Source organism: Trichomonas vaginalis, chromosome IV, assembly GCF_026262505.1.
Source record: "Trichomonas vaginalis G3 chromosome IV, whole genome shotgun sequence".
NCBI lineage: Eukaryota > Parabasalia > Trichomonadida > Trichomonadidae > Trichomonas > Trichomonas vaginalis.
Genome location: NC_067206.1, coordinates 2,136,313 through 2,161,865, shown reverse-complemented (window position 1 = coordinate 2,161,865; position 25,553 = coordinate 2,136,313). Strand labels below are relative to the sequence as shown.

Below are 25,553 nucleotides of genomic sequence, written 5' to 3'. Positions count from 1 at the left end.
ATATTGAACTATACCCTTGGTTCAAGTGCACCTTTAGAGAATCCGAGTACAAGCGTAAAAGATACACTAAACTCCTTAAATAGTAAATGTATGAACATTGAAGGTCATGTCAGAAACTTTGAAACATATGAACTACCAGCAATGTTAGATAAGAAAGCAGACAAAGAACATACACATAACTTCTTCTCAACTGTTGCTATAGAAAGTATTGAAGGAACGGTTGACGGAACTGATGGGGATGCATTATATTGTAAACCTCCTAACTTTCCACAAGGTTTAACATCGAATGAAAACATAACAACGAAGAAAAAAATTAGCTGTAAAAATGTTTATGTCATGGGTGATGAAAATAATGTTAAATTCACTGCTCAAGATTTATATGATAAGAAAGCAGACAAAACAGAGCTTCAAACATTAAAGACTGAAATACTTCAAACATTATATCCTATAGGCTCTATTTATACGTCAATGAACTCAACAAATCCAGAAACAGTTTTAGGTTTTGGTACGTGGAAGCAGATTGTAGATAAATTCTTATACTGTGCTAGATATTCAAAGACGGCAGGAGGTTCGAAGAAAATTACTGAAGCAAACCTTCCACCGCACACTCATACAGGAACTACAAACACAACAGGTAGTCATTCACATTCAATAACAAAAAGAGGTTATACAAATCTTGCAGCAGGTTCGGATAGACAGGGAATGAATAGATATGATATTTCAAGTGACCCAGTAGATTCAAGCGCAGGTATTTTCTGTGGAACCAACAGGAAATCATTCACACACTTTCACAACAATCCAACAGGCTCGGGTGCAGATTATATGCCACCATTTATGACTATATTCGCATGGTATAGAGTTCATTGAACGCGCTTGAGCCTTGAATAAAATCTTTAACTTTACATAAATGAGCTTGAAAGAAGTATTCGAACAACATCCATGGAGGTCATTTAAGAAGTTCAATGAAGCTGCAAAGAGTTGGGGATTTACTAACAGAGCTGAAGTGAAAAGATTCTTTGACAAAAATGTTGTACATCAAACAAAAATAAACCCTTACGACTACTTTTTACCAATTTACTCCAACACTCCTGACGCATACCAATTTGACACTCTCATTCAAAGCAGAAAAGGAGGACATAAACCATTCATCATCTTCATTAATGTTAACACTCGTAAAGCATATGCATATCCAATGAGGAATAAAGGAACTCGTGAAGTGTTAAGAGTTTTACAAAAGTTTGTAGCAGAACATGGCCCAAGTACTTTAACATCAGACCAAGACAGTGCATACCTCAGCAATGAAATCACAGATTTTCTCATTAAGCATAACATAACTCACTACACTACTGAAGACCATAACCATAACATACTCGGCATCATAAACCGCTTCATAAGAACGCTCAGAGATTTAAACCAAGAGCGAGACTTTACCGAAGAAACAATGAAACATTTTCTCGAAGTATATAATTCCTCAACACATTCTACAACAGGACATACACCAAATTCAATGACACAACAACAAGAAGAAAAGTATATACAAAAGAAACGACGCCAAACACAAAATATCAGAAATTCAACACAATTTACCCTCATTCCTGGTACAAAAGTTCGTGTAGTTCTTGACGACAAACCGTTGACAAAGAAACGTTTAAGGTTAAGTAGAAACTATTATATCGTAGACTCTACGCAAGGTAATGGATATCTTATAAAAGCTGCTGACGACTCTATTGCGTTTTACCCTCGTCACAAATTAGTTGAAAGTAGTAATGGCAAACTTGCTGAAACCATTGACGAAGCAAAGCGAGGAGTGGTTATTGAAATACTTGGCTACAACATAAACGATGACACTTATAAAGTAAGATATGAAGGAGGCGTTGAAGATGTTATACCATCTAAGAACTTGAGAGAGTCAAAGTCAACACATCTGGGACCATTAGAGCGGGAGTACTGGAAAGACAAAAATAAGCCAGAAAGAATAAGAAAATTCTTCTAAACTTTTTCATTAGATGTAAATCAGGCATGAATGAGAACAGTCATGATATCATTAATGGTACCATTTATTTTTGTCATAAATTTACACCAAAAATAATGTTTAGGTGAAGAGGTGAGATCTCACCCGTTTTTTCACCTCTTTTTTCACCCTCGCCGCTTAGCGGCTCAGATTGCTTTAGCTTTCTCGTGAATTTTCATGAATTTCCTTAAGATAGAAAAAATAAAGTTATTTTTATTTTTATTTATTTTTTTATTTTGTATGTAAAGATATGATTTCAACAATCGGCACAACAACAATTCAAACAACTACAGCACCAAACTCGTTAGTTATGAATCCTACGTCAATGTTAGTAGAAATGAAAAACTTCATTCCTTCTTCATATACTTTCGAAACAAAAATCCAGAAGATAAAGCAAGAACTGTTAACAAGTAATTTAGACTGTACCGCACAGGATGAAGAAAATGAAGAATATCTTTATGACGTGCAGGACCTCAGCGACCATTTACCTAAACTACCTGAAATTCAGCAACAAAAACTAACCATTCCCGAATTTGACGAAATTGAAGTCAAAGCAACTGACTCGGTAGAAATAAAGAAGTTCATACGAAAGGTAAACTATGAGTTTCTAGGATATCATTGCAACCATAAAGTTATGGACAAAGATTGCGACATGGTTTATAAAAATATTTCTGACCTTTACAAATCCGAAGAATTTAAGACATACGATAACTTTGTTTCATTAGTTGCAAAATGTGTATGGCAGATAAGAGATAAAGATAGAAGAGGTAAAGTATGGAATGAACAGATAAAACCAGCAGCTTTTGAGTTAAAGAAAACCATTGACGCCTTAGTTGTTCTAGCTGGTTTTATTTCAATGTATAACGCAAAAATGAATCCGCAATGTTCAAAATGTAAAGCAGCAATGAGGAAATATAACTACTCAGTCAAAGAGATAGAAAGAATGCGAAACGACTATGCAGACTTAAAGAAAGAAGCAGAAAAGCCAGCAGAAGATAAAATGGATATGTTGACATTTCTTAATAAAAACTATCCAACAGCAGAAGATTTCCTTCTGTCTGACGTCAAGAAGAAATATAAAGAGACTTTCGGCATGATTAAAACATTCGATGTACTAAAAGAAGAAATAGAAGCTACGAAATTGTTTAGGATTTCAAATATACATCGTACAATTCATGTAAAACGCTTGTGAAAAAAACAGGTGAGAAAACAGGTGAGATCTCACCTCTTCACCTAAACATTATTTTTGCTGAAAAATGACCAAATTTCATGAATTTTCATAAAAGATAAAAATAAAGTTAGTTTTATTTTTATTTATTTTTTTATCTTGTATGTAAAGACAGTAATGTCAAACATTGAGTTTGAAACAGTAAGAAAGATTGACAATGACACCAAAGTGGTTAGAATTGGTGATTTAAACGTAAGATACTGTAAGAAATACAACAAATATTCTTTGTCAGACATTATAACACCTTCTGGAAAGAAAACAAAGGACTGGGTTAGAATTGCTTCTACTCAGAAAATTTTGACAAGAAATCCCGAGCTCATGATATCGGTAAGATTCTATGGAACTACAGCATATCTCATTGACAAAAGTCTTATACCAATAATTCTTCTGTGAATTGACCCTGTTGTTGGATATAACTTCATAACTTATGGTTCATTCGATACGGAACGTTGCAGTGAAGGCTTACTTTACATCGTTCAGAAACCGAAGGACTTCAACACAAAAAGATATAAGATAGGAAGGACATATAATATAACTCAAAGATATGACAGTACAGTCAATAGAGTCAAGGTTATGTTTGTTAATGATATGAGAGCTGCAAAACAGAACTACTGAAGTTTTTGAGAAAATGTATGGTGCTCCCATAAAAGGTAAAGAAACGTTTGAAGTAGATGAGATAGATAAAGCTATAAAATTATTTGACGAAGTTGCTGAAAAATACATGTAAAGCGTTTATTTTTGTCTTTTGTGAAAGTCAGAAAATAAGTTATTTTTTTTAATTTTTATTGTATGTAAAGACAGTAATCAACATCAGAGAACACAACAACAGTTATAGTCCATGAAGCCATAAATGAAGAATACGAGTACATACAGTATAACAAACAGTTACGTCTCATTCGTTCAGTCAAAGACGATATGTACCAAATGCAAAGTATAATGAATGCCTTCGTTCTACAAAGCAAGCATATCATTGGTTTGAAAACCAACAGACAAAAGAACTTTTAGAAGAATTTCCTCATATGATTGCTTTGCGGAATGAAAAGAGATTCCGTACGAAAATCGCAAGAATTTGGCTCCTGGTTTGAAAGGTTATTATGTTCATAGACTTTTAGTAAATGCTGTAGCAATGTGGGCTTCACCTCGTTATGCTTGTTATATTTTCATGATGTTAGATGAACTATATAAAGCAGAACGTGGAGAGATGGAAAAGAAACTTCAAGCAAAAGATGAAGTCATTGAAGCAAAGACAAAAGCATACAGAAAAGAATACCGCGTTCAGTACCAAAAGGAAAGGAAAAGAGTTATAAGTATATGATTATACTGAAGAGTTGGAGAAAGAAGAAGATAAAGATGTGTTATGTTACATTTAGTCAGAAGAAACAACAAGAGCTTTTATGACTTAGCTAAAATATATAAATCTGACAGAAACTGGTTCTATCGTGAAAACTTACCGATTTCAATGACACCGAATGAGCAAATAAAGGAAATTGTCAAAAATACTCTTCCTCAAACACACTATGACATCAAAGGTTGCACAATACTTACATTCAAAGAAGACTGAACATTACTGAAGGAAAAAATAACAGAATATTTCGACAACTTCAAAGAGGAAGAATAAAAAAATCTAAGCTAATTTTATTTTTTTATAAAATTTTATCTCATATGAAAGAACATGAATTTAGAATATTCGGAACTCATGACAGAAGAAGAGAACGAACAACATGTAAAAGATTATGCAAAATTTCTGAAGACATACAAAGCATTTAAACAATATCTAAATGCTTCTAAAGATTATGCAAAATTTCTGAAGGTATATAAAGCTTATGAAAAAGCGTATGAAAAGTTTATACATTGGGAATTGTTGTAAAATATCGATATGAAGACTAACCAAAAATATATTTTTGCTTAAACAGCTTCAGGGTCTATTTCTTCAACCATTTCACTTCCTTCGTCAATGTCAATAGAAGCTTCTTCAACCTTTGGTAAGAATTTCTGTATAACATCTTTGTTCGTTATTGTCTTCAGAGATGAAGGATAATATTTCACATTTGTTTCACCCTTCTTATATTCTTTCTGTTCGGAAAGATTTAAAGCAATACTGAAGAAGTCAATATTAGAGTTCTTTATAACAACAGTATAATGAGTATCTTTGACATTCACGAAGAAACTCTTTTGTTTCAAAACTACTGCTAACTCTTGTGAAGTATAACGTTTGCGGTCAATGACGATAGCTAATGGTCTGACATACTGACCAAACTTAGATTCTTTCACAAACTTCTTGTTAAAGATAACATTAACATTTGAAGCATTATTGAACTCATTCTTGATGGCAGTAGCGAGAGCATTGTATGAAAAGAACTTGCAATCTTGCATGTGTTTCATTAAAATAAAAATATTAAATTATTTTGAAAAATAACTTAAAAAAAAATCTAATCTAATTTTTTCAAAAAATATTTTTTTATTTCCTACTAAAGATGTATCGGAAGTTGTCTAAGTTAGAACACTCGGAAATAAAACAACTTCTAACAGAAGCTAACAGAGAAGTAGCAAAACATTACGCAACAAACAAAAAAGCACTCGCTGACATCATTAAAGACTACAATGGTGCAATAAGTTATGATAGAATTCATGAGTTCATAAAGCCGCAACGCGGCGAGGACGAAGTCCATGCAAGAGCATTTCCTTTAAATGACGTTGCTATTGACTTATATCATAGACGTTCAGTACCTCATGAAGTAAGAAGAGAAATGTTTGACATAACAAATGCAAACGTTGGTGAAACAAGAAGAAGAGACGACACACTGAAACAACAGAGAAGAGAGATGTTTAAGAGCGCTATAGAACAAGTTCGCAAAGCTAACGATGTCATTCGTTCCATTGACGACAAACCAAAAGAAGGTGAGAGATGGTTAAAGAAAGATGAAGAGAATAGGAAGAGAAATGTGAAGTCAGGCAATAGACTCATTGACTTTAACATCGAAGCTTTAGATGAACCAAACAGAGACTACTTACACAAACATTTCGGTAAGGTTTTCATGAGACTCTTAGAGAAAATTAAAATAAACTCACAACAGAGATGGATGGTATGTTATAAACTTGGTGGAAAGTATGAATGTTCTACGTTAAACCTCAATAATATTGGAACATTACTACATCAGCTCTTGAAGGAGAACTTTATATCAGAGATAGAAGCAAATGCTGCAGGTATTGTTGAAATGCACTATGACTTCTTCTTGACAAACATAAAGAATCTTACTGAAATAAAGATGTATGATTTAACAGAATATGAAGGCTTAACGATGTCAGATGTAAAGAAAGGCAAACCAAAAAAAGAGACCATATAGAGATGAAAGCACACTGACAAATGACCAGAAAGCCATTTTGGAAGCTCTTAAGCAAACAGGAAACCCAGCACTTATAGAAAGCTTTTGGAAAGATAATGGTGAAAAGAAGTTTTATAAGAAGAGAAGCGGTCAGTTCTGGAAGTATCTTTGCACATTACCTATAAATCTTGAACGCTACCAAATCTTCAATGAACTGAACAAAAGAACTGCAACACTTATGACAGAAGACAATTGTTTCGTTTATGCTTGCATTCAGGCTGGAGTAAATGAAGAAACTATTGACCACATGAGAGAAGTCATTCGTGTTAGAGACTTTCCTCAAAGTAAAGTACAAGAAATTTCTGACGCAACAGGTATAGCATTTAATGTTACCATTGGTTATTTCAATGACTCAAGACATAATGAAATAAAGAGATACATACCAAAAGAATGTGAAACTGTTCGAACTATTGACTTACTTCTTGTTGAAGACCACTACATGCTAAATGAAAGATTACCAATGACAACATATTTCATTCGCAACTATATAGAAATCTTGAAGGAGTGTGGTGGAATGAACATTGAGAAACAAATGAAGATTTATACAAAGAGAGAAGATAAATATGTAGTTCGTTATGATAGAACAACACCGTTATGGGATGTTATGAAAACATTGTGGGAGTGCAAATATTTCGAACCTATTTCTTATGGAGAACTTTTCACATATACGACTGACTTATATAAACAGAACCTTGCACCATTTAAAGACTTGACATATGCTCCAAAGTATTGTGTACAACTGAAGAAGAAAGCCGAGTCAAAAGAAGTAAATAAAAATAAGTGCAAGTTCATTCCTGAGCACGTTTTCTTTGCTGACTTTGAGTGCAGTACGATGGCTTTCATAAAGCTTTTAACATCTGTTATGACAGTGAAGATGGTTCAGTGAGTGAAAGCATTTGGGTCAGAACTGTGCAACAGAATTTTTGGAACGACTTCCTGACAAGAGTTTAATATATTTCCATAACCTCAGTTATGATATAAACTTCATCTTAAGACACATGACAGAAGTGAAAGGAACTCCCATCATTAAAGGTTCACGAACAATGCAAATAACTGGCTTATATAAAGGAAGGGCAATTATTATAAAAGACTCTTACAGTGTTATAAATAAGAAGCTTAAACTATTTCCTGCTATGTTTAACTTACAAACAGGACCGAAAGAAGTATTTCCATATAACTACTACAGCAGTGTTTTGTTAGCAAATGACAACAGAACTGGTGTCATTTCTGAAGCATGTAAGTTTAGATAGATACATTCATGAAAAACATAGATTCCATCAAAGGTTGCAGAATAGATGAGAACCACTTCGACTTAGAAAAGTATAGCACATTTTATTGCAAACAAGATGTAAGAATTTTAAGAGAAGGTTTTGTTAAGTTCCGCAATGACATATTGAAAGAATTTGATTTAAACGTTTATGACTACGTTAGTATTTGTTCAATTGCTAACAAATTGTTTGAGAACAGAGTGTACTTCCCGAATGGAAATTTATATGACCTCTCAAATAAACCAAGAGAATTTATTTCACGCTGTATTCAAGGTGGAAGATGTATGCTGTCAGATAACATTAAACAAAAGAGCGAAAAGAAACTCATTGCTGATTTCGACGCTGTTTCATTATATCCATCAGCTATAGCAAGACTTTATACTTTAGAAGGTATTCCAAAGGTTATGAAGAAAGAAATGTTAAGCACAGAGTATCTCATGAGACATTTATTCGATGACGACCAAAAGGAACCCATTGATGAAAAGTTTATGTCTGGCTTCTTTGTTCTCATTAAGATAACAGAGATTGGAATACATAGACACTTTCCTTTAATAGTTTGTGACCCTGAACTAAATCCAGAACTTAACGTTCCCAGAAGTTCAAACACTTGCTGTTTAATGTATGTTGACCATATAACATTACAAGACCTCATAAAATATCAAGGTGTCAAATGTGAAGTGTTGCAAGGATACTATTACGATGGAAACAGAGATATTAGAATAAGAGATGAAGTAAAGAAGTTGTCTGAGTTAAGGTTAAAGTATAAGAAAGAAGGAAATCCTTTGCAAGAAAATATAAAGCTCATTCTGAACAGTATTTATGGCAAAACTATTCTTTCTCCTATTGAGTCAAAAATAACCATAGTAAATGACAAAGATGCTATAAGATATGCCATCAGAAACTACAACCATATAGTGAAGTTCGAAGGTTTGGATGGTTCAGATAAAACTATTTTCAAGCTAACGAAAAGCATTTGCAGACACTTTAACTTCTGTCCACTTGGTGTTAACATTCTGTCTATGTCGAAGAGAATAATGTGTGAAGTATTCTGTACTGCTGAGGACTTAGGAATGGACATCTTTTATAGCGATACGGACAGTATGCATCTCTACAATGAAGATATCCCTCGTTTAGCTGAAGAGTTTGAGAAACGTTATGGAAGAGTTCTCATTGGTAAAAACCTTGGTCAATTTCATAGCGACTTTGCAGAAATCACAAAAGATAAACAAAGTTTAGCATACAAGTCAATATTTTGTGGAAAGAAGACTTACATAGACTTACTCACGAATGATTTAAATGAAGTTGCATTTCACTGCAGAATGAAAGGCGTGAAGCAAGATGTTATTGCTTTAACCGCTAATGAAATGTTTCCTGACTCTGTTCAGTGTTTCTATGATGAAGATAAAGGTTTAATGGTTCCGCAAGGAAAATTTGACAAAGACTCTGAGTTCAGTGTTATGAAGTTATATAAAGCACTTTATGACGGTCAAGAGATTGCATTCGACTTGTGTAAGTCTTCTAGTCCTTGCTTTGCTGAAAAGTTTAACTTTTCTATTCAGACTAAGACTTCATTCATAAGAAAGCTTAAGTTCTGAGAACATGAATGAGAAAAATAATGAGGTCATTTATTTTTGTCAGCAGTGAGACCATTCATGATAAAAATAAAACTAGCGTAGATTTTACAATACTGCGATGGTAGAGTTTAAGAGTTGTGCTTCAATGTAGAGACAGTCCTTATGGTCTGGAGGTAAGAACACTGGGCAGTTATGGTCATGAGTGGAGAACATGTCTATCCAAAACTCACGATTGAAGCCAGTTAATTTATAGTATTTAGGGTTAGGAAGTGGTGAAGTTCTTGTATGACCAATGAACTCATTTTCAACTCCCTTACTTAAGTTTGAATATAATATAGCTTGCTTTCTATCCCAAATACCTGGAAATCTAATTTCGGAAAATTCATTTTTCCTCGGAAGCATTGCATCATAATTGAAAACATTTTTGAAATCATCACTTGGTTCAGAGATTTGAAATCTTATACGTAATGGATTTTTTTCTTTTTAGCTACTTCATTGAATGGTGAGAATACAATGAATTGACAGTCATGAGTTCCATCAGCATTTGCTACAAACTCGTAATGAAAAGCTATTAATCTTTCTACAATTCCTTCTTCTTTCAGTTCTGCAAGAAAATCACGTAAAGGCTGTAAAGTTTGTACTTCAATGTTAAACTTCTTTTGAAAATTTTCGTAAAATGTAATTATACAGTCTTCTAACGTCGTACTGTCATTGAAGTATTTGTATATGTGAATGTTTTGGGCGCTTAAAGACTGTTCGTCATTTTCTATCTCGACTTGAAGTATAAAGTCAACCTTTCTGAAAGCACGTGTTATATACATAGATGTTATGCCAATGTACTTCTCTTCATTTATGTTCACAATCCAGTCTGTTGGAAACTTAAACGTTACTCTGTTCCCCTTTATTTTGACGTCAGGGTTTTCACTACTGAACGCAACAGATAAAGGTATTTGTCTATACATTTAATTCGGATAAAAATAAACCATTTACTCTTTCTTTGTTTCAGCTTCTTTAGCTTTTGCTTCAGCTTCTTCTCTAGCTTTCTTCGCCAGCAAACGTGGGTTCTTTTGTCTTCCAGCAGCTAATGCAGCAAGTTGTTTTTCACTAAGTTTTCTCTTTGGTCTCTCTGGCTTTTGTTCTTGTTTTTGTTCCTTCAGTTCGGATAAAATTTGCTCACGAATTTCTTTCTTCAATGCTTCAACATCTATGACCCCTTGGGTCTTGTCCTTAGGGCTTGTCTGAGTCATTTGACTGCAGATAAAAAACAAAATTAAAACTTTAACCGATGTAAAATGAGCTTGTCAAAATCAGAGCGAGAGTCTATTATATTAAATGACGCAAGAGGAATACAACATCCTTTCTATTACGTAAGTCAGAGTAAAGATGGTAAAATATACGTAAGAAAAAGAAAGGTTCCATTAGCGAATGCAGAAAGCGACAACATTAAGGTGTATGGCAAGGGTGAAGTCCACGAAGCCCATATAAAACCTTCTGTTCAAACTGAAAAGTCAATAGAACCAGAAGAAAAGAAGCCAGATGTACTTTCAATAACGAACAAAGAGCTTATTGCAAAGTTCGTGAATTTCATTGAAAAACAAACCGAGTCAAAGAACCCTGACCTGCCAGTGAAAGAAGTTGAGACAAAAGAGAATGTACAGTTCATTGAAAATGTCAAGAAACAACTTCCACCACGAATGCCAAGAAGAAGAGTGAGAATAATGAAGTAAATAGATATTTTTATCTGAAGTAAATACATGCAGAACGAACAGCTAAACGAATTTACTCCAGCAGAGCATATTCATCAGATTCGCTCATATTTCGATATCATAGACAATGCAGTTCAAATTGGGGACACTAATAGAAAATATTCTGACGCAAAGATTCCATCACAACCTGGAACTGCTAAAGATAACACATGGGTAACATTCAATCTCTCACCTCCTGGTGAAAATATGTTGGACCTTTACAATACATTCATTACGTATAAAATGGAAGGTCAATTTATTGTAGATAAAGAAATTGGTTCAGGTTCCAATAAAACAAACCCACCAGGATTTTGGATTGGTTTCGATGACGCTTTCTATGCAGTTGCTGGATATTAAATCCTTGCAAATGGTCGTATCGTATATTCTCAAGACAACGCAAGAGAAGAAGCATATATAACTTCAAACTCACAAACTACCGAACAAATAAAGAAAGTAGATGTTTTCTCAAAGACTCGACATGAAGATGTATGGAGTCATTCGGGAACATGCAGAACAGGACAAATTGTTAGTGGTCCAATTACAGCAGGAAAATCATTTGATTTTAAGCTTCGTTTAAGAATTCCTGTTAGAAGATTCCTTCCATTAGAAGCTATTCGATTTATTCCAGCTTTTGCAGGAAACATTCAGCTTAAAGTAAAGTTCAGTAGCGACGCCTTACAATGCACATCTATATCTGTAAATGATATCATTGCTTTCAATCCAACTCTTAAAGTTGCATTTGCTTCAGATTCAAATCCACCGACAAATAAATTTGTTCCATGGAATGAACCATTCACTATGATAACGAAGGCAGTAGAAGCTAGTGGAACAGTTACTATTACAACTGTAACCCAGCAACTATTTCGAACAAAGATGGATTTTAATGAATGTTTCATTCATCCAAAGTCATTCTCTTTAGACCCTAACATTTATACAGAACTTGTAGAACATTATACAAACGAGGCTTTATGTTTTCCTGTTAAAGTTATGGATTGGATTCCTATGGACGGCTCATTCTCAAAGAATACAGATAGTTCAAGTGCAACATTTACAGCAGCTTATACGCCTATTAATGTTAAAAGTATTTGGGCACTATTTAGAAAGAAAGACAACTATTATGTTAATTTTGAGAACCCTAAGTTTAAATATCTTCAGCTTTCCATGGGAGCTTATGGAAATATGCCTGCAGAACCTGAAAAATCATATGGACCTGTATTTTATGAAATGGTTGCGAACGCCTGCAATACAAACAATGATATGATAGGATTTAATGAAGATGTTATGAGGTCATTGGTGGATGATGGTAGTGTGGAACATAAATGGGATAGCTATGACAACACACATTTCTTATGTGGTTTTCCAACAGAAGTGGACTTTTGCTTCCAGCAAGGTCAAACATCTACTGCTCCAATAACATACAAATTGTCTGTTAAAGGACCTATTGAACTAGCAACTGAAAATGTACCAAAGCCACTTATTGGATTTATGAGGGATTGTTGCTTTGCCATTCAGGTGCGTGCTAATGGCATCCCCATAATAAGATTAGATGACTATAACTTAGCTACGGACGACAGTGAGGAATAAAGGATGAACGTTTATTTTTAAAGCTTATAAATGAGTTCTTCATCAAGCTCTCGTGAACCTTCACCATCTATGAAACAAACTTTACCAAACGATTATGGAGCACCTATTGAATATTTCTTACGAGCTGCACAATGGCAAAGTGCAGTCTCACCAAGGTTAGGTGTTCCACCAGCTCCTGTCAAAAATAGCATTTGGTCAAGTCCTTATATAAGATATGGTCTCCCACTAGGTTTGCTAGCTACAGCAGGAGCAGTTATGATGTTGAAAAGAAATAAAGCAAATGTTGTAAATAATACTGAAGTAGCTGAAGTTAAACAAACTCCAACACCTTCACAAACAACACCTTCAATGACTCCTGAACCTATGGAAGTACAAACTCCTGTTCAAAAGTCAACTCCTAAACCGACTCCAACATTTAAACCAGAACCTACTCCTCAAATAAATCGTAAAACTCCTGCGTTTCCTTACTGAAAAAAATAACGTTATTTTTATTTAATATTAAAATTTTTATTTGATTGAAATGACGACTAAAGTCACTGAAGCAATGAAACAAAAGTTTTTGGTAGAATACATTAAATCAGGAACTATTCCAGAAGGTTTTTACATTCATACTATGAAGGATGGTAGAGTTCAGTTTAGAAAGATAAAGCAACCATTAGATAAAGAAGGAATTTTGAGAAAGATTAAACTTCATGAGGACAACATTGCTGAACTTAAGAAGAAGTTAGAAGAGTTGGAGAAAGGAAGAGAGTTATAAAGCAATGAATTCAACAGGGTGAAAAAACAGGTTAAAAAAGAGGTGAGATCTCACCACTTCACCTAAATTTATTTTTGTGCTATGTTTTCATACGTGTGAGGGTGGTGATATCATTAATTTTTAAGTTTATTTTTTTATAAATGACAGAACAAAAATATAACATTTCTACTCAGCAGGAATGAGACCCTTACTGACTATGTATTCGTTTAATGCTTGATGAAAACAATGGTACATATTATCGTATGGGTATACACAACGTCTGTTTCCATCGTCGTCGTATATGTAGAGCTCAAATCCAGTCCAACCTTCTTTTGTACAATATGTAGCTTTATTTAAGTATGCATTTATGTAGATAAGGCAATTTTCTTCATCGCTCCAGAAATAATTTTTGTTCTTTGTTGAAATAGTTTTCGTTCCTCTGCGACCATAAGGAATGTATGCAATGAACTTTGCGTCATAAGGGATTGTAATATATTCAGGGTTTCTTTCATCGTCAATGGGTCTGTCTTTGTTAAAATGCATGTTTCTCAGTTTTACTTGAGTTTTGAATAGTTCACGGAAACGTTCCGGGAAAGAGTCATAGTAAATGTAGTCAGACATGTCTTTGTAATGAAATAAAAAATTAAAAAAAATAAAAATAGGGTTATTTTTTATTTAGTGAGGACGGTAGTGAATTCGTTAGTGAAGTCGTTAGTGATGTCGTTAGTGAAGTCGTTTATGTGTCAGACGGTTTTGTAAATATTTAAGGTTAAGTTGGTGTTATGGTTGTGTTGTAAAATATACGTTACTGGTTTCGTAAAGTGTCAAATCGTTATCTTGGGTAAGGTGGAACGCAGTGCCGCCGTACCCAAGATAGAGATACTAACTGTTGTTTCGCATGAGCCAATTATAAAATTGGCCCATATTCTCTCCCCCGTTGTCGGACCAGAAACAAAATGGCTTTTGATATAAGCCAATCGTTTCTTCGGCAACTCTTGTTGTAGATTCGGAAGATTTATTTGGCAAAATTTTTAAAGCCAACAAAAACCGAGATTTATCGTCTATTATACCATAAACAGGTAACCTCTGTGAACCGTATAAAAAATGAACATCTACATGCCATATGGTATCAGGTTTTGTTGCTTCATATGGCGTATCTCATACCGAAATGGCTCACCAAAAAGGTGACATTTTTGGCGCCAATAATTTGATTTTTCTGATTCTTTCTATTTTGATATATTTATTTAATATTCATATTCCTTTATATTGCCTCATATTATTTCCCATTTTTAATCATATTATACAAATCTTTAATAATTTTTAATGTTTTGAGCTTCAAAATCTTGTTCTAACTATTTTCATTCATATATCCGAGAAAAAATTAAAAAGTTTTTTAGAAATAAAAATGTTTGTATGTAAAGTATTGAAAATATTCTAGATGAGAAGACATTCTCCAGAAGAGATTGATATTGATTGGCTTTGTGAAGCCATCACAAAATCAAATAATGGAGTTAAGTTAACTGATATTTGCGCGAAAGCTAAAATAAATCATGAAGGCAGAGTTATATATTCAAAAATTTCTGAAAACACATTTCGAAAAGCAGTAAAATTACGTGCGCCAATTCCTTATCATCCTCCAAAAGGAAGAAAACCAGAAGAAATCGATTTGGATGCTGCTCAAGCATTTTGTAATTTCAAAGATCAAATGCCGAATACTGGAATCAACAAAATAATACAGAAAATTCAAACAGACCTTACAAAAATTGAGAGTCACCCTCAAGAATTTCAGCAAATCAAAGAAAACTTCCAAAATGCAAACCTTTTTACTTCTGGTAACTGGCATAAAGAAACTGATAGAATTTCTTTAGTTACTGAAGTCCCGAAATCATATGGTCCAGTTTTAAAAACAAATTCTGTCGAAGAATCTTTAATTTCAGCTAATTACATCGAAAAACCATTTCCACCTCCGTCTTACAGAATGGGAAGGAAAATTTATGAGGCCCTCATCAAGGAACCTCCTGAAAATCAAGAAATTACAGAACAAAAATACAAACCTCGAAATTACGTTGGAGTATATAAGAATTTCCGAAAAAGTGACACCCAAAAAGTGACACTTTCAATAGGGAGTAACACTTAAAAAGTGACAATTTAAAATTCACAATAAATAAAAATAATAAATTTTTTAGTCTATTAAATTATTCTTTTCTTTGAAATCCTCTAAAAATTCTTCGAAATGTTCTAAAATATAATCTGGAGAATTATAACAAAATTAGTAGTAGGATATGAAGGGTTTTGTGACTTTTTTTGTTACGTCTATATATAGATGAAGGTATATTTTCACATCTTCTATATATAGATGATATAAAAATTTTTTCTTACGTTTTTTAAGTCATGAATTCGTAAGAAAGCGCGACATTATTAAATAAATTAGTAATAAATATTATATACTAAACACATTTTAAAATTTATTTATAAATCATTAAAAAATTAACATTAATTTTAAAATATATTTATTTATAAATCATTAAAAAATTAACATTAATTTTAAAATATATTTATTTATAAATCATTAAAAAATTAACATTAATTTTAAAATAATTTATTTTTTTATCTTTTATAAAAGAAGCTATATATAGATGATGTCAGATATTCCGCGATTAATTAAACATTGTTTAAATCCTGAATGGATTAAACTTCAATTTAAAAATGAAGATTGTGAATTATTAAATGAATATGAAAGCCAAAATAAGCTAATGAGGTATAAATATAATGATAAAGAATATTTAATTTCATGGAATCAATGGAGTCATAATCAAAGACCTCATAAACGAGAAGAAGAAATTGAAAATAATGAAATGGAAATCATTGATGACATTAAAGAGGATGGAATTCCTAAATTTTGTAGAAAAACCTTTAGAACTAAGTTAGGAGCATATAAACGTAGAGTATTAAATCCTGAATATCTTAAACATATATTTAAAAAGGAAGATTGTGAATTATTAAACGTTAATGAATATGAAAATGCTAAATCAAAACTGAGATATAAATATATTGGAAGTGATGAAAGGTGTAAAGATAAAGATAAAGTTTATTCAGTTTCATATAATAACTGGCACACGTTGGGGATAAGAAAACATTTAGGAGATTATGGTAAAAGTTCTGAATTCTTCAAATCTAGTATGTACGAGAGAGTAAAAGAAATTAGAAATAATTATTTTCATGAATAAAAGATTCACTACCATAATGAAATAAAAAATAAACTTTAAAAATTATGTCTTACATTTTTGAATAATTTATTTTTATTTTGTATGAAATGAGCGTCAAAACTAACAACGTTAGAAAATTGGGATTCACAAACGAGGAAATAAAGGATATATTAGAGGAGGTGGGTTATGAAGTTAGTAAATATTATTTAAGAAATTGTCAAAAATTTGCCGAGTTATTAAATGATTTAGATTATGATGGAAAAATGAATAAAGATGATGTTATAAATTTCTTATATCCTACATCTGAAGAAGAAAAACCAAAAGAACCTGATGTTTTCCCTGAATATTATGAAGAACGGATTAAAGATGATGATGAATACGATGAAATTGAAATTGAAAGACTGAAAAAAATAAGAGATGAAATAGATGAAAAAATTAAGGAATTAAGAGAAGTTGAAAAATATAATGAAAATGAAGTAGAGGATTTAATGAATATCCCAGCTTCGGAATCAGAAGTTCAGAAATCTCATGAAGAAAGATATAAAAATTATGTCTCAGAATCAACACAAAATTTATTAGATGGTGAAATAGACGAAACACTTTCAGAAGAAGGTACTAAATTTATACGTAAATATAAGTTACAATTTATTGATAATGAAGAATACCCTTGTATCTTACTTTCACCACCTTTAGATTCCGAAAAATTCAAAAAAGCCTTAAAAACGTGACATATGCAACTAATACGATTAAGAAAGAAGATCATGATATTTACACAAATTATTATTTAAATAAATGCACAGGTGTTGATAAAGTTTTTGATTTATTAGATAAAATATCAAAAGAAACCATTGGAACTATAAAATTTTATGTGATTGTGGTTTCATTATTGAAGATACTAATAATGTTTCATATGAAAGAACAGCACCGAAGGAAGATGAAGTGGAAAAGTCTATACCATTCGTTATTAAGAATATAAAAGATATGAAAACGTATAAGCATTATATTTATTCATTTATTTCAGAAAAAATGGAAGCAACCCATAAAACATCTTCTCATCATTTTATAGCTATTCATACATTCCTTTTCAAAGTTGTGAAATTAAATAAGACAGGAATTAGATTTAATGTATCAGGGTACGCATTCTTGAGTAAATTAAAATGTATTCGTCACGTCGCGGATGATAAAAATTTATGTGTTCTTAATTCATTTTATGGGCTTTAAAAAATAAACTTTATTTTTATTTATTTTTTAATTTTTATTCTTACATAAATGAACAAAAACGGAACAGCTAAAATGAATGATAATCAAATTAGAGCAGAAGGTAGAAGGTTATTTAAACGCTTCTATAACATTCCTGATGGTGTTAATCCTAAAACTCGTAGAAGTATTTAAATGAAGCAATAGATGCATATGAAGGGTTTGACATTTCATCAGAAAGTGAGAGATTAGCGAGAATGTTAAATGTTAATATTGATTTTTATTATTGTGATCCTCAACCAGAAGACGTGGACATAAATAAGGTAGACTTTCCATTAGTGGAATCAATAATGATAGATCCAGAATTTGAAACAGTAAATATTTTATTAACACAGAGTCCATGTGGAAAACTTCACGCTGACAGAATAACAGACGTTGAAGCACTCACCGGCTATAAAGTTTGTCCATATTGTAAAGAAGAAGTTTATTCTATCCGTGATGATCCAGAAAGGAAAAACCAAAGAAGATTTTTAAAGCATTGTGAGAAATGTAAAGAAAATAATGGGATTAATTCAAGACGTTCAATTGCAAAAGACCAGCAACCATATGCACCACATATTACGAAACAGAAGATATATCAGTGGTTATTAGCTCACAATTTGCAGGAATATTATAAACCGACAAGATATTATATTACTTTTGACTTCGAAACATTAGAGACTAAAGAAGAATTACAACTTTCTGAGTGTGCAACTTTGAATGCTTACTTAAAACCATTCATGGTATCATCAACGGTTAAATTAAATGATAAAACATATACGAGGAATTTTTGCTTAACTTCGAGTGATTCTTTTATTTCTGATTGGATTGAGTTTTTATTTTCAACCTGTTCATTAGTTGCTAAATCAAATATTGAACAATATGAAGAATTATGAAGAAACGTACTTTGTCAACATTAAATGAAAAACAGAAGGAAGCATTTAAAGAACTTCTAGATGAGGAATTCAATAAAGTGAATATCATAGGTTTTAATTCGGGAAAGTTTGATTTAAATTTAATTCTTCGTGATTTAAACACTGCAAAATGGAAAATAAAATCAATGCTGGGTTCATCTTCACAATTTAAGCAAATCATTGTAAAGAAAACAAACGTCCATATGAATTGATTTATTGACATCAGAAATTATATAGCGGGTGGGACATTAGACCAATTCACTCAAGATTTCGGAAACAATAAATCACGTGTTAAATCCTTTTTCCCTTATCAATTCATCACATGGGAAATTACGAAGAAGAAATTATATAAAGGAACCATTCACTCAAGATTCATTTTATTCAGCATTAACTCAAGAAACTATATCAGATAGTGATTATCAAATATATCTCAATGATGCTAAAAATTTAAGAATAGATTAGAATATTTTATTCATTATTGCAATAAAGACGTTGAAATTATGATTGACCCAATTGATAAAATTATTGAAGAAACATTTGTTTATAAAATTGACATGCTTCATAATCTTTCTTTATCATCGAATGCATCAATGATTCGTTACGCTTAGCATATAAAGACTTCAATCCTAAGAAAATATCCAGAAGAGAAGAATCAAGTTTTGAATTAACAAAAAGTATTGGAAATATAAAATTGAATCATATAAGAAACAAGATGAAAAGCGAAAGAGATACTAAAAACAATGTTTCAATGGATGACTATCAATACTATCACGATTTAATCCTTTCATCTAAATGCAAAATGTGTGGTAAAGCGTTTACATATGCAAATAAACCAACATTGGATAGAATCGATAATGAAAAACCACATACCAAAGAAAATTGTCAGTTAATGTGTTGTTATTGCAATGTCGTAAAATCAAATAAAGATGAAGATGTTCAACGTTTAAGAATCAATTTAAGAAATTATGCATTAAAAAATAATTTACCAATGACTTTAGATTCAGTTGAAGCTTATCACATTCTCCGTAATGGAATTACTGGTGGTCTATCAAATGTTCAACATCGTGTTAATCTTAAAGGAATCACGCACATTAATAAACTTTCATATAATCCAGAAACTAAAACTGTATCAAATGAGGACACCACCAACATTATGACTCATTTCGTTGGTGTTGATTTAATTCATTATATCCTTCATCATTTTCATCTAATCCTCATGATTTCATTCAATATACTGACCATAAAATGTATATGCCGGGAAGATTGAATGGTGTTATCATTTGTGATACAGCAACAAAGAAAGCAAAAGCACTGGGAATTATTAAGAAGAAAAATACTTTATTCGTGGCTGAAGTAAAGGGTCACATTGATGAAAAATACATTAATGATTACATAAACTTTTTACCGATAATAAGAAACTTAGATATTATCACAGATGAAAAAACAATTGGCAGTTTTATGTATAATTACATGAAATCAAACAATCTACCAGTTGACCAGAAACAGAGAAAATTAACTCAGTTAGCATCAACACACAACCAATATCAACCATTTTCTTCTTATTATCTTTGGTATCTAATAGACAGATTTCATTTTATCATTGATGACATTCAATCAATTTTAACATTTACTAAAAACACTTGTTTTAATGAATTTGCGAACGAATTTATGAACGAAAGACAAAAGGCTGAATTAGAAGGAAATAAAGGAAAAAGTTTATTTTGCAAGATTTCACTTAATGGATCATATGGTTACGATGCAATGAATACACAAAATTACGCAAAGACTAAAATAATGAATGCACAGAAGGCACGCGTTGCATGTATGTCAAATAAGTTTAAAAACATAAGAGAAATAGGAAGATACGTATCAAGTGATGCTTAAAGATAGATTTTATAGATGTGATACATGTTTACAAGAGGCATTCTTCACTTTAGATAACTAAATACTGGTATTTGGTTTTCATTTATGATTTTATGTATAAATGCATGATGTTAATCGTTTTCATTTCATTGAAGGTGATACTGATTCATCTTATTGGGCAATCGCTGGCGACCCAAATCTTCCTAACACTCAAGCATTTCAAGCAATTGTTACCGATAAACAATTTTATGATAAAAACATTTTCAAATTCGCACCATTTGATTTCTTCTGTTTTGATGAGAAATTTAAACCTAAATTAAAGAATAAAGCTGAAGAAAAAGCACATGAGAAGAAGTTATTGGGTTTAGCAATTGAGAAACAAGGTGATAACATGGTTGCTTTATGTCCTAAGTGTTATACATCATTCAACGGTTCAATTGATGGAAGTGATTTTAAAAAGATTGCACAAAAAATGAAAGGTGTTAGTTTACGACAAAATAAACAATTAACACCTAAAAATTATTTGGATATAATAAATGATAAATTGATATTTGATGGTCAGAATATTAATTTACAACTTAAAAATGGGTCAATGACTCGCTTAACAATTGGTAAGACTGCATTAAACACACACTACGGCTGTATGTTGTGAAAATGGATGTTGTATGCCATTTATTTAATAAAATACCACAGAAGAGACAAAAGGAACCGTTAATGATGGTTTTGATACTATGCTTCAAAGAGGTGGGCACCCTTAAAACATTGATTTTATTTTTATATAAATGGATAACACAGATTTAAAAAATTTCATTGCTGATTTAGTACTTAATCAAAAATTTCTTAGTTATTATGAATTAAAATCATATCTCCAAAAACATAATAAAAATATAACGGGTGATGATATGGAATATTATTATCCATATTATAAAAATGAAATTTTGAAATATCATAATAAAATAATTTCTGAAATTAAAGACAAAATTAAAAATAATGAATATTCAAAGGGAAAAACTAAATCACAACTTAAACAGTTGAAAGATTTCAAAAATAAAGTATTAACAGAAGAAGATATTGATGGATTATATAAATTATATAATCCTGAGCCGCAAAAGCCAAAGGAACAAAAACAAAAGGTGCAAAACGCCCAGGTCCTTCAGACCATAAATGAAGCACTAGCTTTAATTTATGATTCATTAGTTAAACCATATTCAGCCCGACTTTTAAATGAAGATCAACTTTTGGAATTCATCCTTCAACATAAACTCGAAGCGGGAAAGTATATCAAACCTTTATATACAGCATATTTAAAACAAATGAATAGAATACATCCAGAATTAATGAAGGAAGGAATGAAATCCAAAATCAAAGCAGATAAAATTAAACCACTTGCAACACCAAAACCTCCAACGACAGTACCTCCTCCTCCTTCAGTTAATCCTTCATCATTCACTTTATTATATCCATTTCAAACATTAAAGAAGCAAAAAGATTTTAAAAAGGATTTCAAGATATTAAATAAACGAATTGACCCAAAAATTCAACCGTTAAAGGAAAAATTTAGTCGCCCTTCATTTGCACCATATCCATATTCATACGAAATCGATCATCTGGAATATTCAAAAGGAAACGTTACTTATTTATTTGCCATTAACATTAACACTAGATATTTATATTGCATTCCAGTGAAAGGGAAAACAGAACAGGAAACAAGAAGAGCTATTCAATACTTACTAGATCATGAAAGAGTAGATAATATCAGGGGTGATGGTGATAAAGGATTTCAGGCAGCTATGACTCATTATTTCCCACAAATTAATTTTTTCTTTTCATCCTCTCCATATACGTTTCATAATAAAATAGTTGATGCGGTAATGAGAACTCTTAGAGATGCGTTAGGGGTTAACGGTCAGATATACTGGGATGGAAATCATGACTCCATCATACAGCAGTTAGTATATTATTACAATAATACATGGCATAGAACTATAAACATGAAACCGGTGGAAATGAAAAATGATATTTCAAAAGAATTGGAATATATTAGAAAGCAAATGGAAAGGTTGAATGATGTTAAACGTGAACAAATTAATTCGGGGCTCATGAATTTTAAACAAGGAAATAAAGTTTTAATTCATCTCGATTATGGAAAAACTGATAAATCAATGACAAAAAGAAGACGAAGATTTGACACAATAGCTGAATTTGTTAGATATATTAACGGCAATGCATTAGTTGAAGTTGACAATAAATTAATAGAAATTCCGATTTATTTTATTACTCCATTATATTTAAATAATATTTAATTTTTTTATTTCGTAAGAAATGAGTGACAACAAAGCAGTCAAGAGTCCAGACGATGAATATAAAAAGAAACTAAACAGAATTAAATCAAAAATATGCTATTACAAAAAGAAGCCGCAATGCGGTGGGGTTGAAAACAATAAAACTAATGGAACTGAAAACGATAAAGAGAGGAAAGAAATAATCGAAAAATTAGAAACTTACCGTTCAATCATTAAACTGAGTGAAGCAAAAATAAAAGAATTTAATAGAATAAATAAATTGGTTGGAAGAGATGAATTTAATAAAGATGAATTTTTAAACTCTATCCAAATTTAATTTTTATTCCTCTTCGACAACATCTCTCTTTCCATCATTACTGCATAACCACATTTTCTCAATTTTAGTGGTTTGTTATTTTTAACATGTTCTTGCATCATTTTTATCCTTTCCTCCCTTGTTATGATTCGTGGTAAATTTTGAGCTTGTGGGGTATTCATTTATGATAAAAATAAAAATTTAAATTATGCCGTTCTAAAGTTTGTGACAACATGACATTTTGACAACATCATGGGTTATTCAATAATTAATTATTTTTGAAGAACTGAAGGGGTCACCAGGTCACCAGGTCATTTAACTTCTCTGAAAAAATGAGACAACATGACATTTTGACAACATCATGGGTTATTCAATAATTAATTATTTTTGAAGAACTGAAGGGGTCACCAGGTCACCAGGTCACCAGGTCATTTAACTTCTCTGAAAAAATGTGACAACATGACATTTTGACAACATCATGGGTTATTCAATAATTAATTATTTTTGAAGAACTGAAGGGGTCACCAGGTCACCAGGTCACCAGGTCATTTAACTTCTCTGAAAAAATGAGACAACATGACATTTTGACAACATCATGGGTTATTCAATAATTAATTATTTTTGAAGAACTGAAGGGGTCACCAGGTCACCAGGTCACCAGGTCATTTAACTTCTCTGAAAAAATGAGACAACATGACATTTTGACAACATCACAGGAGGAAGGCAAAAATAAATTCCAGTCATACTTTATAAAGCTTCATTCACAGGTATTTCATCGTCAGTAAATGATTCCTCATTATCGTTTGGTTCAATTTGTTTATATAATCCTTTCATTTCTTCTTTCAAAACATAATACCATGTTTGTTTACCATCTATTTTTCTTTGTTTCCTTTCACATTTATCCTTAATGCTCATTTGAAAGTTTTTGTCTTTCATGTCTGATGGTTTGCAGAATAGAGCATTTTTACACGTCATACCTGCACATAATTCATCATAATGTGTATTTATCCATTCATCTAAAGGATTTGTTGATAATTCTATTAAATCTTGTTTGGCTTCAGTCATCGGTATGATTCGTACATTAAATGACGAAAGGTCATATTGCATAAAATACGTCAGTAAATTATCATAAAATTCCTTAGTGCATGAATCCATTAAATTCTTGAAGTAATCAAATTGACCCTTGAATTTACCATTAACCCTTAAAACTATGTATCTTCTGTCTCCAACTTCAATTTTGACAGGGTAGACGTTGTTAGTTACGAAAATGAAGTTTGCAACGTTCTGTGCTGTTCTTCTGGGTTGATTCTTTTCATTAATTCTAATCTCATTATCCGTAATAATTGATTTCAAAGCGTTGAAGTTTGCGAGTCTGTCTTCACCTACATTCTTGAGTTCATTAAGTACAAGAAACATTTTATTTTCAACTACTGAGTTGAAATTACCCGTTAGCTCACTTATTTCAGTAATGTTTTTACATGAATAACCAGCGAGAAGTTCAGAAATAATATCTGTAAATCTGTTTTTACCTGTTCCCTGAAGTCCTTTCAAAATAATTGCTGTTTCATTCTTGATTCCAGGATGTTGAATCATTGATGCAATCCAGCCGAGAAGGTATTTATACACTTCATCGTTATTATCACAAATGGCTTCTTTAATGAAATTCATAAACCTCTCAATTTTTGAGTAATCAGGCTTTTCAAGAATGTTGTATTTATAACCCTGAAACGTTGAGAAAACATCTGGAGAATCAGATTTAAAGCAAACACCCTTAACGGTTAATGAAGACAATTGATTTAATAGTACGTCCCATGCTGTTATGGTTTTACCTTCTTCTTTAAATAATTTAATCATTTTGAGTGACTCTTTCATGTTTGACTGAAGAACAAATGATATTTGATTCATTTTGTCGTGTATGTTGTAATCTTTCTGAATGAAATATTTGTTTCCACAATCTACAAAACGAATTACACGTGATAAATCCTCAATTACTTCAGAACTGTTTTTATACTGATGATTTTCAGCCTTGCGTCTAATATCTGTTATCAAAAACGAGTCATCAAGTTTGATATCAAATGTTATTTTTGGCTTACGTAATAAAGGTAAAACATATTCATCATAATATTCCTTTTGATAAAGTTTTAGAATCTTCACCAAAACAAATGGAGAAGTCATTAAATGTGCATATCTACTACGTGCTTTTTCAA

General features: G+C 31.7%; 9 protein-coding genes and 7 pseudogenes across 16 annotated transcripts, besides 5 other annotated features; 12 read left to right on the top strand and 4 right to left on the bottom strand.

Moving 5' to 3' along the window:
* Window positions 1-14,417: part of a mobile genetic element that runs on past the window's edge.
* On the top strand, window positions 908-1,993 carry TVAGG3_0013130 (integrase core domain containing protein family; the record flags this gene model as incomplete). The annotated part of the gene is made up of 1 exon (XM_051219964.1): window positions 908-1,993. One exon carries the CDS (start codon window positions 908-910, stop codon window positions 1,991-1,993), a length of 1,086 nt encoding a protein of 361 aa, XP_051104950.1.
* TVAGG3_0013120 (organellar and viral DNA polymerase type B) lies at window positions 2,262-3,203 on the top strand (the record flags this gene model as incomplete). The annotated part of the gene is made up of 1 exon (XM_051219963.1): window positions 2,262-3,203. One exon carries the CDS (start codon window positions 2,262-2,264, stop codon window positions 3,201-3,203), a length of 942 nt encoding a protein of 313 aa, XP_051104949.1.
* On the top strand, window positions 4,044-4,800 carry TVAGG3_0013110 (annotated as a pseudogene). The gene has a single exon. A coding segment is annotated over exon 1 (757 nt).
* On the bottom strand, window positions 5,145-5,621 carry TVAGG3_0013100 (uncharacterized protein; the record flags this gene model as incomplete). The annotated part of the gene is made up of 1 exon (XM_051219962.1): window positions 5,145-5,621. The coding sequence occupies one exon, from the start codon at window positions 5,619-5,621 to the stop codon at window positions 5,145-5,147; it is 477 nt and encodes a 158-aa protein (XP_051104948.1).
* On the top strand, window positions 5,714-6,137 carry TVAGG3_0013090 (annotated as a pseudogene). Its single transcript has one exon. A coding segment is annotated over exon 1 (424 nt).
* On the top strand, window positions 6,876-8,298 carry TVAGG3_0013080 (annotated as a pseudogene). Its single transcript has one exon. A coding segment is annotated over exon 1 (1,423 nt).
* On the top strand, window positions 8,910-9,485 carry TVAGG3_0013070 (organellar and viral DNA polymerase type B; the record flags this gene model as incomplete). Its single annotated transcript, XM_001290603.1, has 1 exon — window positions 8,910-9,485. The coding sequence occupies one exon, from the start codon at window positions 8,910-8,912 to the stop codon at window positions 9,483-9,485; it is 576 nt and encodes a 191-aa protein (XP_001290604.1).
* Window positions 9,573-10,426, bottom strand: TVAGG3_0013060 (annotated as a pseudogene). The gene has a single exon. A coding segment is annotated over exon 1 (854 nt).
* On the top strand, window positions 11,453-12,793 carry TVAGG3_0013050 (annotated as a pseudogene). Its single transcript has one exon. A coding segment is annotated over exon 1 (1,341 nt).
* On the top strand, window positions 12,824-13,261 carry TVAGG3_0013040 (annotated as a pseudogene). Its single transcript has one exon. A coding segment is annotated over exon 1 (438 nt).
* On the top strand, window positions 13,314-13,550 carry TVAGG3_0013030 (uncharacterized protein; the record flags this gene model as incomplete). Its single annotated transcript, XM_051219961.1, has 1 exon — window positions 13,314-13,550. One exon carries the CDS (start codon window positions 13,314-13,316, stop codon window positions 13,548-13,550), a length of 237 nt encoding a protein of 78 aa, XP_051104947.1.
* Window positions 13,716-14,150, bottom strand: TVAGG3_0013020 (uncharacterized protein; the record flags this gene model as incomplete). The annotated part of the gene is made up of 1 exon (XM_051219960.1): window positions 13,716-14,150. One exon carries the CDS (start codon window positions 14,148-14,150, stop codon window positions 13,716-13,718), a length of 435 nt encoding a protein of 144 aa, XP_051104946.1.
* Window positions 14,151-14,417: a terminal%2Cinverted (terminal inverted repeat of Maverick-2 transposon ID:TVAGG3_0013010).
* A 1,181-nt stretch (window positions 14,418-15,598) lies between these two features.
* Window positions 15,599-15,628: a terminal%2Cinverted (terminal inverted repeat of MuDR-2/MuDR-2B_TvMULE3 transposon ID:TVAGG3_0013000).
* Window positions 15,599-15,800: a mobile genetic element.
* Window positions 15,801-16,874: 1,074 nt separating this feature from the next.
* Window positions 16,875-25,553: part of a mobile genetic element that runs on past the window's edge.
* On the top strand, window positions 19,874-21,264 carry TVAGG3_0012980 (annotated as a pseudogene). The gene has a single exon. A coding segment is annotated over exon 1 (1,391 nt).
* On the top strand, window positions 22,086-23,051 carry TVAGG3_0012970 (integrase core domain containing protein family; the record flags this gene model as incomplete). The annotated part of the gene is made up of 1 exon (XM_051219959.1): window positions 22,086-23,051. One exon carries the CDS (start codon window positions 22,086-22,088, stop codon window positions 23,049-23,051), a length of 966 nt encoding a protein of 321 aa, XP_051104945.1.
* On the top strand, window positions 23,071-23,367 carry TVAGG3_0012960 (uncharacterized protein; the record flags this gene model as incomplete). Its single annotated transcript, XM_051219958.1, has 1 exon — window positions 23,071-23,367. The coding sequence occupies one exon, from the start codon at window positions 23,071-23,073 to the stop codon at window positions 23,365-23,367; it is 297 nt and encodes a 98-aa protein (XP_051104944.1).
* On the bottom strand, window positions 24,094-25,251 carry TVAGG3_0012950 (uncharacterized protein; the record flags this gene model as incomplete). Its single annotated transcript, XM_051219957.1, has 1 exon — window positions 24,094-25,251. The coding sequence occupies one exon, from the start codon at window positions 25,249-25,251 to the stop codon at window positions 24,094-24,096; it is 1,158 nt and encodes a 385-aa protein (XP_051104943.1).